This window comes from Ziziphus jujuba, chromosome 5 (assembly GCF_031755915.1).
Source record: "Ziziphus jujuba cultivar Dongzao chromosome 5, ASM3175591v1".
Lineage (NCBI taxonomy): Eukaryota > Viridiplantae > Streptophyta > Magnoliopsida > Rosales > Rhamnaceae > Ziziphus > Ziziphus jujuba.
In genome coordinates this window covers 18,031,207-18,046,886 of record NC_083383.1, presented here as the reverse complement: position 1 = coordinate 18,046,886, position 15,680 = coordinate 18,031,207, and the positions used below count along the sequence as shown (strand labels likewise).

Below are 15,680 nucleotides of genomic sequence, written 5' to 3'. Positions count from 1 at the left end.
GAAACTGAATTCTCTTTATTCTTTTGAGCACCTAAAACACCATTAAAGAGTGTGTGTTTTAGTTTTGACTTATCAATATGATATCCATCACCTATTGTGGCGTCTTCATTATACCAAGATTTCTAATCACAGGTTAATTAGGGTTTGAGGTCATTCCATTAAAATCTGAACTTAATTGAGATCCGGCTAATATAATACGGGTTTAGGCACTTGTCGACATAGGTTGTATCAATTTTAGACTCTCTAAGTTCGAATTTTGTCTCTATTTTCAAAATTTCTCACCATTTGAAAGACCCATCAATGGGAAGTTTGGCTAAATTTTTTGATGTATTTTGCAATCACCAGTGAGGCTTTTGAACCAAAATAAGTATACTAATGTGATACCATCACATGGGCTTTCCATTGGTATATTATTTACTAATTTTGGATGTTGTTTGAATATATTTATATTTTTAGGTCAATTAGCTAAATACTAGGTAAAATTGAACTATGTTTGGACAATATAGGACTAAAAATTGGAAATGTGTTCCTAGATGTTAGTAGAATCCAATAAAGATTCAATTTCATAAAATTTGCCTTCAAGTTAAATATCACAATTCTGGTACTAGTTCTTAAAGGTTCACAATGTAATTGGACTTTTTAGCATCTAATTGATGTAACTTCATGGTTGTATAAATTATTTTAAGACATTCTATATACACCAATGTCTTTAGTTTAATTTTTGGAGCATGAGAAATATTTTATTATATTATAAGCACTTGTATTGCACCCGAAGGTAACCTTAGGAGGAATAAGAGTGATCATCAGTGATATCTATGAGTGGTTTATATTTTTTAAATGATTTTGGTCATATTAGTGCAATGTATATATGGTTTGAATATTCTATATATATGGCTCACTTTAAATGCTTTATCGTATACATATATAAATATTTGCTTTTATATATATATGTTATCGTTTCATATTACATTTGACAATATTTTAAATGGTTTTAAATTTTAATATATTCGTATTAAACTTGAGAATCTTGGTATTTGAATTTATGTTTTAGTCCTTTTAAAAAATAATTGATTTTGAGAATGTGGATTGGATCTTTAAGTGATTTATATTTCATGGTGCCTAAAAATGATTTATGGTAATGTATATTTCATGTTGAAAAGGTGGTAATCTTGCCACCTTGTACAAGCCAAAGTTCACCATGGTTTGCACCCTCTTTCTTTCTTTACAAGTAATATTTTTTTGAATGTCTTAAAACAATATTTATGTCTATGTTTTATGTTCCTTTTAATGTATTTTGAATGCCTAAGTTTTTTTGTATTTAGCTTAGGAATTCTCTTTGTTGGGTATTGATTTTGTTTTGTAAAATGGCCATGTGCTAGAAATTATGTTTCCAGCAACATAGGTCCATTATTGGAGCTGGAATATTCTGGGTTTTTAGAACCAGGTTATGGTTTTTGGATATGTTTTAATACACATGCAAAAGAAAATATACAAAAAGAATGACTCAAGAAGGACTTGGGAAGCCCAAGATATACAGGTTGCATTTTGGCATAACTGCTGAGATTTCCAGCAGTTATGGCCCACAGTTTTGAGATGAATTGGAGGCCTTATCTAATTCTTTTGGAATTGGTCTTCTTCAGATTTCATCCTTAATATTTCAACATGCCACATGTCAAAATTCAAGCATTTTCGATGAAAATATCCTAGCATTCCATCAGGTCAAAGTAGCATTACCTAATTTAGTGGAGACAATTTTTTTAAGTTTAAAATCTCACCAACCTTTGCCATATTTGTGCACTCACATGTGAGCTGATATTTGAATGTTTTGTATCAGATTATTGGGTGGGAAATGTATAATTTTTGAATTTTAAAGATTTCCATTTGGTCTTACACAGACTTCATGATACAAACCTACGATGACCTGTTCCTAAACCCGTATTATATTAGTCCAGATCTAATTATGTTCAAGTTCTAATGGTCACCTTGACCCCTAACTAACCTGTAATTAGAAACCTTGGTATATAGTGAAGACACCACAATAGGTGATGGAAGTCCTATTGATAAATCAAAACTAAAACACTTACTCTCTAATGGTGTTTTAGGTGTTTAAAAGAACAAGGAGAAATTCAATCTCACAAAATAAATTTTGAATATTATTAATGGTGTGTTCTTCTTCAAAAACAAGCCCTTTTATAGGCTAAGAGAAAACAAAAATAAATCCTAGTTACAATAGGTAAAACCGGCCATGACTTGTAGAATTCTATTATGGCCGAAAATCTACTTCTTTCCTAATCTAATTTGGATTAATTAATTCCTTTATTTTGAATTAGAAATTAATTAGTTTAAAATGAAATAATAAAATAATAAATTTTCTAAATTTATTTGTCCATAAAATAAATAAATAGAATCCAAAAAGTAATGGTAATTTCCTAAAACAAAAAGTAGAATCAAATTAGGAAACTAAAATACTAGTTTTTTAACTAAGTTGACTTTGACCATTTTTTAACCAATTTGAGCTCCAAATCCGCTTCAATATGCTTTTTAGGATGCCAAATAAGCTGACCATGAAGTCCCACACATTGACCTTGCTTGGAAGAAAGAGAAAAAGCCAACTCAGCACAATACAATAAAGCTAGCACAAAATACAACGAAAACAGGCCAAATTTACTAACTGTCCGTACAACCCCTTTTTGGACGGCTTTGAAGCTGCTTTGACTTGATTCCATGTCCTCTTAGACATATGTATTGAATCCATGAAACCTTGGAACCATTTCATACTTCCCAACCTTCATAATTGCACCAAAACCACTACTCGGGTCTATACCGGCTTCCACCACTTGTATGCTCAAGATAGATCTTGGATCTTCAAGTATGGACAAGCCCTTTTGAATATGAATTACTCCCTAGATAAAGGCAACAAGATTGTCCTTAAACTTCTTAGCTTGAGCCCTAGTGATTGGTCCGGTCTTCATCCGTATCGGGGTCGGCACCCCAGCAGGTTGTCGGTTGAGCGGCTTCCAGTGGATTCGCATCACTTCATATGTGCGAGACAAGTTTTGTATCTATGTGTGCAACAAATGGATGAAATGAAAAAAAATGAATTGTGCTGTCTAGTTTGTGTGTCTTACTTTAGCATATTCTCTTCTTCTTCATTTTCTTCTTCTTCCTTCCAAACAAAAACCCTAACAAACCTCAATATCACCATATGAAAAACAAACACAAAAATCACCTAAATACCAAACCAAAAACCAGATTAAAGGTTGTCCACAAGACTAACACCTTGTGTACCGTACTCTTGGCCAAGTGAACCCAAAAACCACACCAAACTCCAATATTTCATTGTTCATTTTTATGTTTTTCCATGAAATAATGATTTGGAATATTTGAAATATGTAAATATATAGTTGGGTCTGAATATTAAATTATGATTTATGGTACTGTATTTATTTAGGTAAAAGTAAAATATATGAGTTTGAAAAGATTGTTTATATATTGTATAGCTGTTTTTAAATATTGTACCAGACTCTACTATATGAGAAAATAATGATTAGGTTTTATGGCATTTTCTCAGAGTGATGATTGAGTTCTGTGCCACTCTCTTCGTGATAGGTTGACCATGATACCTTTAGGATGCTAAAAGGTCATGGTGATTATTTATTTGTATCTCCTTATTGTTTGGTGTTTTGAGACAACATGCACCATCTAGCAGTGCTAGAAATATCATGTGGTACATTAAATGTTTTTCTTTCTAATATCCATATGTTAGTGGTTTTATTACATTTGACAATTGTTTCTATGAATATGATTGTATTATTTAATGTTTATTGTTAAATATATGTTTCAATTGATTAATAATTACTTTACATTCTTTAATTACAAAATATTCCTTTTATGATATTAATTTGGAGTACAAATTGAGTTTTGTGAAATGATTTTAAAAGGGAAACTTTGAAGTCAACCTTGCATATCATTTATTATTTTTGAATTTTCTATAGTAGCAGCAATATCTTATCTTTCCTTGCCTAGTCTTTATCTCTCTATACTCATTTTTATTATTTTTATAACCTATATTTAGATTTATTTTTATAATTCTCTAATATAAAGTATTGACAAAATAGTGACCTTCATAAGTGTGAATAGTAAGGCTTGTAATATGACTGATTGAAGTTTTGTACTATATTTGGCAACTTGCATGATATTGTGGCTTTATCTATAAAATGAAGTATTATTTATATTGCACGTATTGGTTGTCTATGATTCAGGTAAAGTTCTATTGGAATTTCCCATAAAAATTGCTCAATGGGATTTCCCTAAGCAGGACCACCTAGGATTACTAAGTCGGTCCTTGTGAGCAAACATATGAAAAGAAATGAAAATAAAAAATGTGGAATAATATGTGCATAACCACTTAATATCCATAAAAGGTTTTTAAATCACTTATCATTTCTAATTGAGGTGTGTTCTTGATGCTCCAATACTTACTTAAACTGATTCACTTACAACAAAATGTTTTGAATCATAAAAACTTGCTAACACCAAAAAAAAAAAAAAAAAAAAAAATTTGACTTAACATTGTAGTCATCTGTAAAGATATCTTTAAGCCTTTGGATTCTTCAATTTAATTCCTTTTGCACAATAATAGAGACTTTGACTTTAGAATCTTCAAAATATTCTTCATGCTTTAGAAAATCCTTCTTCCGAACAAATTTGAATCTTTTTAAAATTTTATCTGATTAAGCTCTATTTTATATCTCTCCGTAAAATGACCTAAATAATCCAGTAAAATTATTGTTTTCCTTATAACCTTTTTCCTTTACCTAGAATGAAAAAATTACAAAACTAATTAGCTTTCCTTAAGAAATTAAAACAAAGTAACAAATATTAGACTGAAAATGTGATATAAAATATTCTACACCTAACAAATATCCCCAAACTGAACATTTGCTAGTCCCTAGCAAAGGAAGGAAGGAACTTAAAGCAATAAAAACCTTTAGAATGAAAACAAGATACTTTAATGGAATGCCTTAAATATTGCATAACTTATCAATTCTCAAATAGTTTGTATGTAATTATGCAACTTAATAACTTATCTTCCATTCGATATATATATATAATATTTCCGATATACGTGTTTGCAAATCAATTTATATATTCAACATTATGCATTTGAATAAATTTACAAGAATTATAGACTAAGAATAAAGTATGAACTATCATATGCTTAACTTAATTATCACTCTCTACGTATGTAGATTAATACATAACATTGAAATGTTATAATTTTAAGCTTGTAATGTAAAAGCTAAAAGGTATAGATTAATAGAAAGAAAAAAGATCGGACAATGAATCAAAGAAAGAAAACATAAAATCAAACAAAAATGAATAAATTACTTATTATTTTATTTCTTTCTCATGATAATAATTTTCTTCTTTTCTTCCTTTTAACTTCACTCAACTTTGAAATCTCCTTTTCCTCCTTTTTTATTTACTTATTTTTCAATACAACAGTTAAGAGTTTGAGGGAGTTCACAATGTGGCTATGTTTTGGACTATTTTTCTAGCTTTATAGGTGAAGCAAGGATTTGTGTTGTTGAAATTACTTCTTACTAGCGTACAAGTCCTTAACAAATAATAAACTGATGAAGAAAGGTTACCGAACCCATAAGGTAAATTGTTGAATACTAAAGATAGTTTGGTTATTATATTATTTGGACATCAAACTTGTAGTGAGAATTAAACAAAATTAAAGAGAGCAACGCAATTAATTTAATAGAAACCAAATAAAGCATAATAGTAAGTAGTACGTTTAGAACAAATAAAACGATGAGAGAAAAAAGACTACGAATTTACCACTCGTTAATACAATTTGATCAAATATGCATGCAAATCAATATAATAGTAACTTTGTGACCCATACTTAATCATAAAAATCGCTTCTGCACATAATTGGTAATATCCCCACAAGCCAATCTATTCCTACAAGATGTAAATTAAACCTAATTAAGTTTCTAATAACATACAAACTAATTAAGTACTTGATTAAACATATAAACATGGCATGTTAACATAACTACTTTCCAATCAATCTTATTAATATATTCATCATAATTCTATATTATTTATCATTTTCCGCACTGAAAATATTATGAATATATCATTCATGAAGATCATTTCTATGATAGCATTAAGCATAACAATTAATTATTAATAATTTATTACCAATTAAAAAGGATTCATAACATAATAATTAAATCTGCATAGTTAGCCTTAGTTATAAAAATAGTAAACATAATCAAAGAACTTAAAAGCAATATAATTGAATATAAAATAAAGGAGAAAGAGAATAAAAACTCTAGAAAAAGTCATGATCTTTTACACTAGATAGCCGATCCTTTAATCTTCAAGTGTTCACTACAACTGTAGAAAAAGTCAAGATCTTTTACACTAAATAGCCGCTCCTTTAATCTTCAAGTCTTCACTACAAGCTTTAATGCAAAAGTATGAAATTATGTCTTTAAAAGAATAGACAAAAAAATCAACTTGGACCAAGCTGGTCATGAGACCATCTCGAGCAAAGCCCTAACCAACCTTCATAAAACTCTTTAGAATTAACCTAAAACCTACGTTTAAATCAAATCCTAAAACCAAATTGCCTCTAGGCTTTATTTTTTCTTCAAAATGGTGGTGGACCTTGAGCACCTTTTTTTCCCTTTATTTTTAATGTCAAATTTTTGCAAAACACCTTTTTTTAGGCATTGGTCAAATTTGATGCATAAAAGTGTGAATTTTTTAGTTTACTTCTCCTCATGACTTTCATTTTTTTTCTAAGTAATTCTTTCTAGAAAATATGCTAATTAGTCTAATTTATCTTTAATGAATAATGTGACATGACATATTCCTCATTATAGTAAAATTGACCAATTAGATTAAAACTTGTTTAGTCAACAAGTCAAAGTGGAATCTAATTAATCAACATCCTTTTGTTGGAGTTTGGCGTGGTTTTGGATTCACTTGGCCAATAATGTTGAACATAAGGTATTAGTCTTGTGCACAACTTTTAATCCAATTTTTGATTTGGTGTTTAGATGATTTTTATGTTTGTTTTTTGTATGGTGATGTTGAGATTTGTTAGAGTTTTTGCTTGGAAGAAAAAAGGAGAAGATGAAGAAGAAGAGAAGATGCTAAAAGTAGTCCATACAAACTAGACCAGCACAATAATGTTATTTGTCATTTCATTGTTATATTATATTGGTACAAAATTTGGCTCACACATGTGTAGTGTGTGTGAGATCAAATAAAGTCTTTAAAATTCAAAAAAATACAAATTTCTCACCCAAAAATATGATACAAAATGTTCAAATACCAGCTGCACATGTAAGTATACAAAGATGGTAATGGTTGGTGAGAATTTGAATTCAAAAAATTGTCTCCTTCCAAATTAAGTAAAGCTCCTTTGACCTGATGGAAGGTTGTGATATCTCCATCCAAACCGTTTGAATTTTGACATGTGGCATGTTGAAATATTAGAATGAAATCTAAAGAAGACCATAACCAAAGGAATTGGGTAAAGCCTCCAATTCATCTCAAACCCGTGGGCCATAACTGCTGGAAATCTCAGCAGTTATGCCAACTTACAACCTATATATTTTAGGCTTACCAAGTCCCTTTTAAATTATTCTTTTTCCTATATTTTCTTTTATAAGTCTAATACAACATATTAAAAAATTTATAATCTAGTTCAAACAACACAGAACACACCGGCTTTATGATGGACATATGTTATTGGAAAGACAATTTCCAGCACATAGCCATTTTACAAGTAAATAATAATACCCAACAAAAAAGGACAATTCCTAAGATAGATATAACAATACTTAGGCAATCCAAAGACATTAAAAAGAGCATAAAACATAGACACACATATTACTTTAAGACATTCAACAAAACATTTCTTGTGAAAATAGAAAAAGGGTGCAAACCTTAATGGACTTTGGCTGGCATAAGGTGGCAAGATTACCACATTTTTAACATCTTTCACTCTTTTAACAAATTCCCATCAGATTACTTTAGAGTGCCTTTTCTAGACACTATCTATTTGGATTCTCCTGATTTTACTTGGAAAATTTAGGTTTATGTCTTAGCTTTTTTGTCATATATTACAATGTTAAAATGAATTTTGGAAATTCATTCGAAACTCAATTTTCCTATAAGAACTACAAAATTCTTCAACTTCAAATTAACGTTGGTATTGATTGGTTGCCTGAATGCAATGAAATTTTACAGAAAAATTCTTAATGAGTTAAGAATATTTGCAACTAGAAGCACTTTTAGCAACGTCCTATAACTTCCTTGCAAATCTGAATAAGAACTTTTGCTTTCATCTTCATTGTAGCTCTGAAACATCCTCTTTAAACTTATTTTCTTCAAATTTGCTTCTTTTGGTCTAGAAATAAGAAAATACATAAATTATGTATATTTTCAATCATTTAACACAAATTAGGTGAATAATAAGTTATAGCAGTGGTATAAAACTAGATAAATTTTATACTTAACAACCCAATAACTAAGTTCAAGTAGAAAACCATCATGATACCTTGATAGTAGAATAACAATTTAAAAGAAAGATGAACCATGCGTTGATTATTGAGTATTAAAATAAATTTGCCAACAAAGAAAAGTTTAGAAACCAGATGGCAAGTAGCATTTATTATAGTTAAAAAACGAACTTGGACTCCTACATAGCGTCTTGCCCAATACTACTCCAATATGTTCCGAGCTCATTTTCAATAAGTGAAAGTTCATGTTGGGGCAGAACCATAGTAATTGTTCTTCCACAGCAACCTTCCTCTTCACCATATTTTGGCCCCTGAAGCACCAAAACAACTCCCTCATCCCCAATCCCTTCTATGCTATAACTTGCAAAAACTGGCTTTTTCCCCTTCATTTCCACCTCATAAATGTCTGCCTCTTCCAAATTCACAAATGTTAAATTTGCCCCATATACAATGAAGTCCAATTTTCCATTTTCCCTCCCCGCCATTTCTTCAATCCTCTCATTTTCATCCACCCTTTTCTCAGAAATCATAATGGCCAACTCCAACACATCAACTTCTACTCCTTTCAAGAAATCTGCTTCAACAGTGCTAAACATCATTCCATTGTTTGGAATTTCCTTTTCCCTCTTATGGGCATCCTTATTACTTGTACAAATGGTGACTCTTGTTGGTCCCAAGTTTTCCCTTATCCTGTATAGGGATTTCCATATTATGGCAGTGAGAATATCAAAATGTGAGGCCCGAGTTGTTTGGTTACCATAACAAATGGTTGAAATGAGACGGTCGAGATCTTTTCCTGTGATTTGGAAAGAACGAGTTTCCATTTTGCAGTAGTTGGCAATTAACCAGTGGTCCCCGACTGGGTCGATCTGTTTCATAGAAAAAGGTTTTTTGACAATTAATGAATTTAATAGTTTGGATTTCTGAGATTTTGACACATAGCGGATGCTCATTTGTGGAAAGCGATCAGCCATGATCTCGCCCCATGTGTTGATGAAGATGGAAGCAGAAAATGGATCTCCAAGAATGTGTGCCCAGCTGAGCCCCACGGCCAATCCTCCGCACTTGAACCATGTGAACTGCTTCAATTCAACTTTTCAGCTCGTGAATATGGAAATATAATGCTTTAAATAAACTTTGTCATAAATACATGCAGGTTCTTTCTGTTTTTATTACCAAACTATTTATAAGAAAATTTAAACTAATAGGGTAAATTTTGAAATTGATATAGAATTAGCAATGAATAGATATATTGAAAATAAATTGACAATTTTTTGGTGGCCACATTTAGATTTATATTCAATTTTATATTTATAGATATATAGTTTTATTAAAAGAAAATCATAATGTGGGGTGGAGTGAGTGGTTCCGTCACACAATTAATGTTGGAATGGACTTTCATCCATATACTTAATAATAATTTAGTCCGCCTAAATGTATGCCGGACTTTTTTTGGTAATATTATTGCTTTTTAAAATATGGAAAAATCTTCTATAGTAATTTTGATTAGAAACGAAACAAGATAGCAAAGAACTAATGCGCATATATATATATATATATATATATAATTAGCTCATCCAAGTAACACATATAATTATTTTTTTCAAATAAAACCTAAGTAAGGAAAGAGTACCTATAAAAACTTTGAGAAACTGACTAGCAATTATTATTAGTGATTAATTGAAACTTTTTTTTTTAGTTTATTGATTTTATTTTTCATATATACTAGCTGACTTAACAAATTATTCTTCATAAGTTCATGAGATGTTTGCCATATTAAAACATATAGTCAATTTTGATATGATAAAAAAATTATAAGCAACCTACGAAAGAAAAAAATTTCATGATTGATGGCCGAGAAAAAGGGGAAAAAAATCAAATGATTAATATATCTCATACAAATTTATAAGTTGTTATATTTCTATGTATATATTATATTTGTTAAGGTTTGTTTTGAATTTGTAACCTTCTAGGTGTGGAGATAAAAAAATATACTAATTGAGTCAACTTTATTTAACAAATGATGTAGATTAAGATAAAAGAAATCCTTTGCTTGAGGTTCTTAGGGAGCTCTTACCATATCAAAGAAAGGATCCTACCTATCATAAATACCAAATTTTTATAGATGGTAAGGACCTCATGTTATTTAATCTAAGAAACATTGTTTTTCGTTTGTTTTCTAATGGCATGCATTGTAATATTTTTGCTTTAATATTCTTCTCTGTTTCTTATCAATATAATATATATATTTATATATATAGATATATATGAATATAAATATACCAATATCAACCCATGAACTTAACTTGGAAAGTTTTCATGTTGAATGAGAGATGAACAAGAAAATTAAAGCAAAATTTAAAAAATATAAAGGAAACGAAAAGAGATTCATGTTTTATTAAGATGTATATAATTTAGAGTTTGATACATTTAAAATGAGTTATAGACTTTAAAAGATTTGATGAATTGTTATCGAGTTTTATAAACTCTATAAAGAATTTATAAAAATCCAATGAAATTTTTTGAGGTAAATGTTGGATTTCATATTAACAATTTTCTTCATAATTTTACTTTTAAAATCCTTTCAAATTTATTAAAATCCATTATTTTTTAGAATCTTTTAAAATCAATGATTTTTTTGAATATCTATAGATTTTAAAAGAATTTTACAAAATCTTAATTGAATATATCCAGATTTTAATGGATTTGATACAAATCCATTAAAATCTGAATTGAATATTATTAAACTTGTATAAATTTTTTTAAAATCTCAATTTAATACTTTTAAACTTTGAAAAACTTTTAAAATCATTCAAATTCTAAATTAAATACACTCCTAAGATTAAATAACCAATAGTACTTTTCTTAAGATTCTTATCATTTTAAAGCTCTCTAAATATGTACATGTGCGGCAAAATACACTGAATATCCCCGTTTTTGTGAAAATTATAGAAACCATTTAGGGGCCAACAATTAAATAATAATATTATTAACACTATGCATTTTGAATATTTATAATTATTTATTTACTTATTTATTGATCTAGAGAGAGTTGGAGATTTATACTTAGGTTCATAAATCACCAAACAGTGGTTACCTCAAAGGGACTTTAAATTCTGTATTGAATAAAATATATATTTTTCAGGCTTATTACTTTTCAATTATTAAAAAATATTATTTTATTCCATGACACCTCAAAATATAAGGCAAATATAATAACATTACTTCTTATATTTATTTTTTATTTTTTGATCAATAAAAAAATGGGTTAAAGATCCATAAGGATAGGGTAGGTAGACTCAAAGGGACATGCCCATGGTGAGAGAATGCCCGAAGGTTGTTCTTATACTTGTCATGGAAAAGGTCAATCGATCCTTACGAGAAATATCCGTAAAGATAAAAACCAAAGGGGTTTCTCTCACAAAATAAGTTGACAAAACTATACATATTTCAAATAGTCAATAATGATTGTTAGTTAGTACGTTTTGATTTGTTATTTATTAATTATTTATTATTTTTTATCCTTAGGTTTGTCATGTATAAGTTTGGCGAAAATATCTATAAAGCCGTCTATACATGTGAAATTTTGTTGTCAATTGAAGGCCAACGAATAAGAGTCTAACCTTTTGGAGTAACTTCTCTCTTTTTTATTTTGGCAAAAATCTTCATCCGTAAAGTGTTTAAGGATTTCCTACGTATATATCCAACCCAAGACATGTGATATTAAAATAAGTTGGATTTTTATGCAATCCTTATACTAAACATTAATTAATTATAAAACCGTGCAAAAAGGGAAAAAAATTATAAAAAATTACAATTTATATTTATGAAAAGAAAAAGATACATAGTAGTTAAAAAAAAAAATGATTAGGTCGAGCTCAACATAGCTAGGCATATCGAACTATAAGTGTGATGATAAAATAAGTTGAAATTTTGTATGAATACTTATTAAGCATTTTTTTTTAATGAAAAATTAGTCAATATATAGATTTATCAAAGAAAAAGATATATATATCGTCTATCTACGTGTACATATATAAAAATTTTCCAAGAAATTATTCTATCTTAGAGATATGCTCATGTTGTAGAAATTAAAAATGATATCCACATTATCCCATAAAAATTTAAAAACTTCTCTTTAAAAAGTCACTTTTCAATTTTTAATATTAAGAAATTAATATTTTTAAAAAAATTAATATATAAAATTAGATGGATTAATCAAAAATTAGATGGATTAATTAATCAATGTAAATTTCAGTTTTGTTTTTTCACAACATTGTATCTCCCACACTAAATTGGAAATAGTTTTTAATTCTATATATATAATTATATACAGTATTCATCGTATCACAATATCTTTTCTCAATTTATTTACATTATATTATTTTTTTATAAAGTTCAGATATTCTAATTATATGATAATTAATTTTGGAAGAAATAACGGTTGACCATGGTACATACCTGCAAGAAAACAAGAGGAGAGAAATAAAGATCAGGACCAAGGACTTGATTATAGCAAAGACCATCAGAAAAACAACTGCCTCCCTTTGTAGCCAACCATTCATCAATGGTCTTCTCACAATAAGCTTCCACAGTTCTCACACCGGCATCGTTACACTTGGTCATCGGCCTGCCGGTTTCGGATCTCCGAATTCTGCCCGCAGTGGTGAAGTAATTGTCTAGCAATGGGAACAGGGCGTCCTTCAAATCTTTCACCGAAACACCCTGAACTGCATTTCTCTCAAAGAAATATAACCCTCTAATGTAATGCAACTTCATCGCCAAGTCCATTTCTGTCAGTTCATGAACCTCGTTTTCTCCTCTGTTTTTGGCAGGCACTACGGACGATAATTTCTTGCCAATAACTGGGCTTTGAAGCTGGTTTTCTGAAACCATTTTGTTGTTCTTTTGGAAATATAAATAAATATATAAAGCAAATTTTGGAGATGCCTTTAGAAATGCCCTTTTTATTTAGGTTTTGGGTTAAATAGATGACTGGTCCAAATTTTCTGTTCCAAATTTAGCCTTCATTTTTGTCCATCATTAATGTTATGACTTAAATTTAAAATTGTTATTAAAGAAATAAAATATATCTAAGTGAAAAAGTAAATCAAATAATAATAATAATAGTTTTGTTTTAGAATAAAATGAGATTGTGTCAATTATGCTATATAAAAGTTCATAAAAGAATTCAAAAAAACAAAAAAAAATCTCCATCTAACATGTGTGAGCCTGCTATAAGTGCAATTGGTCATAAAATTGTTAGGTAGTGATATCCATATAGATGTGGGTCCATTAGTATATGATAATTTAAATTTTTAGCATGATAAGTTCAAAAAAATTGAAATAAAATGATTTTGCCTGAATTTCAGTCGAGATCGGAAAATTTCATCCTCGTGATTTGTCTGTAATCTAAATTTGGTTTTTGGTTGGAACCTAGGTATGTTGATCTTCGACTGCCGGTTGATTTCTTGCTCATTGCTCATTTCCTCTTCGCGGTTGTTCATCAGGAAAAAAAATAATAAAAATAAAAAAGAAAACGTCTAGGGTTCTACAACACATGGCCCAAAAAAACAAAGGCAACGAAGAAGAAAAAACTGTTATGGGTTTGAAAATATAGGGCGAAATTTAGCGATAGAGATTTGGCCAAAAACATATTTGTGTATGAGCAATTGAGATTTGCATTAGAATTCCTTTGAATTTTGAAAAATTAAAATACTGTTTAATGGGGGATTTTTTTTTTTTAATCTTTTCTGTGGTCTTTTTGAATTGGGATTTTTTTTTTCTCTACTTATTTAAAGGATATATTTACAAGAAGAAAAAAAAAAAAGATTTGGGATTTTGTTTTTTTCTTTTTTATTTTTTTGATTTTTGTGTCTCTACTCTTTAAAGGATTTATTTACAAGAAGCAAAAAAAGGGCCCACATCAATTAGTAGGTTTTATTTGACAAAGAACCACTCAAATTGTGTTTATTCTCCAGCTTGTGATCGTCAACTCATGCAACTCCACCTACTGCTATTTGATGCTAAAAAGACATGCGATTACCAATCTTGAGGTGGTTGAAGAAAAAAGAAAAAAAATAGAAAAAGAATTGTTGATTTTACAATTTTAAATTGATTCTTTACAGTTCTATTTTTTATATACTACTACTTAAATGTATAAAAAATATAAAATTACTTAATATAATATTATATATTTATAAAATATTCCTAATTCATATTGTTGAAGTGTGGCAATTTTGCCACTTGATGTTGCATGTCACCGGTTAGCATGCATACCTTGGTATCAAATCATTTCCTTTTATGAGTTTATATTTTTTTTTTGTATGTTTTAATTTATGCAAGGTATATTTTGATAATGTTTTGTGCCTAAGTTATGTATGCAAAAGTATAGGCAAAATTATGCACAAAAGAGTAGGAATGTTATGCTTGAAGTGCCTATGGTGCTGGATTCATAATTTCCAGCAACATAGTTCCACTATTTATCTTATATCTCAGGTTGCAAATGGATTTTTGGGCTGAAATTTTGAGGGATGTCTACAGACATATATAGAAGACTATGGTTCAAATTTCAGGTCCAAATGACATGGGAAAGTCTATTTTCTATTCCAAACAGATTGCTGTATCTGATGGGCCCAGTATGCAGAGTATGGGTCAGCTTTGGAGCTGTTTGGCCCATGATGCGGTTCCAGAACTTTCCTAGCTCTTGGAACAATATTTATTGATGACCAAGGATGCTTCAAACCAAGTCTCATGAGCAGATACAAAGGGTAACTAAATAGGTGAAGCTAGTTTAGTTGTTTACCCAAACTAGTTAAACAATAGGAACTTAGTTCAAACCATGTGCCACTTTTTACTATATTTGGAATAGACATGTTGCAGCTGGTTTTTGACTCTTTTGTGTATGAAAAGTTAGGTGTTGACCATTTTACTTTTTAAATTTCAAATACTTTACTCATTTTGTAAGCTCACATGCTTGGCATGTGTGAACTAGTTGTAATTTCAAGCTTATATTGTAAAATGAATGAAATGGCTATACATCCAAGCCTTATTTTTCAAAAGCAACGTGGTCCCCTTCTTCTTATCTCTTCTTCAACACCTTAGAACACTCTAGGAACCCTAAAA

The 15,680-nt window shown here is 29.4% G+C and overlaps 1 protein-coding gene across 1 annotated transcript; it reads right to left on the bottom strand.

Annotated features, from left to right (window-relative positions):
* Nucleotides 1-8,612: 8,612 nt before the first annotated feature.
* Nucleotides 8,613-13,523, bottom strand: LOC107421228 (protein ECERIFERUM 2). The gene is made up of 2 exons (XM_016030422.4): nucleotides 13,017-13,523; nucleotides 8,613-9,634 (listed from the first exon to the last, which is right to left on the bottom strand). The coding sequence occupies exons 1-2, from the start codon at nucleotides 13,449-13,451 to the stop codon at nucleotides 8,735-8,737; spliced, it is 1,335 nt and encodes a 444-aa protein (XP_015885908.3). The 5' UTR covers nucleotides 13,452-13,523; the 3' UTR covers nucleotides 8,613-8,734.
* Between the last annotated feature and the right edge of the window lie 2,157 nt (nucleotides 13,524-15,680).

Bases quoted from the DNA above. Each gene is read 5' to 3' on its own strand.
- LOC107421228 (XM_016030422.4), bottom strand. From the start codon at position 13,451: ATGGTTTCAGAAAACCAGCTTCAAAGCCCAGTTATTGGCAAGAAATTA. The intron at 9,635-13,016 runs GTATGTACCATG...GAATTGAAGCAG, and splicing joins CTCCTCTTGTTTTCTTGCAG to TTCACATGGTTCAAGTGCGG.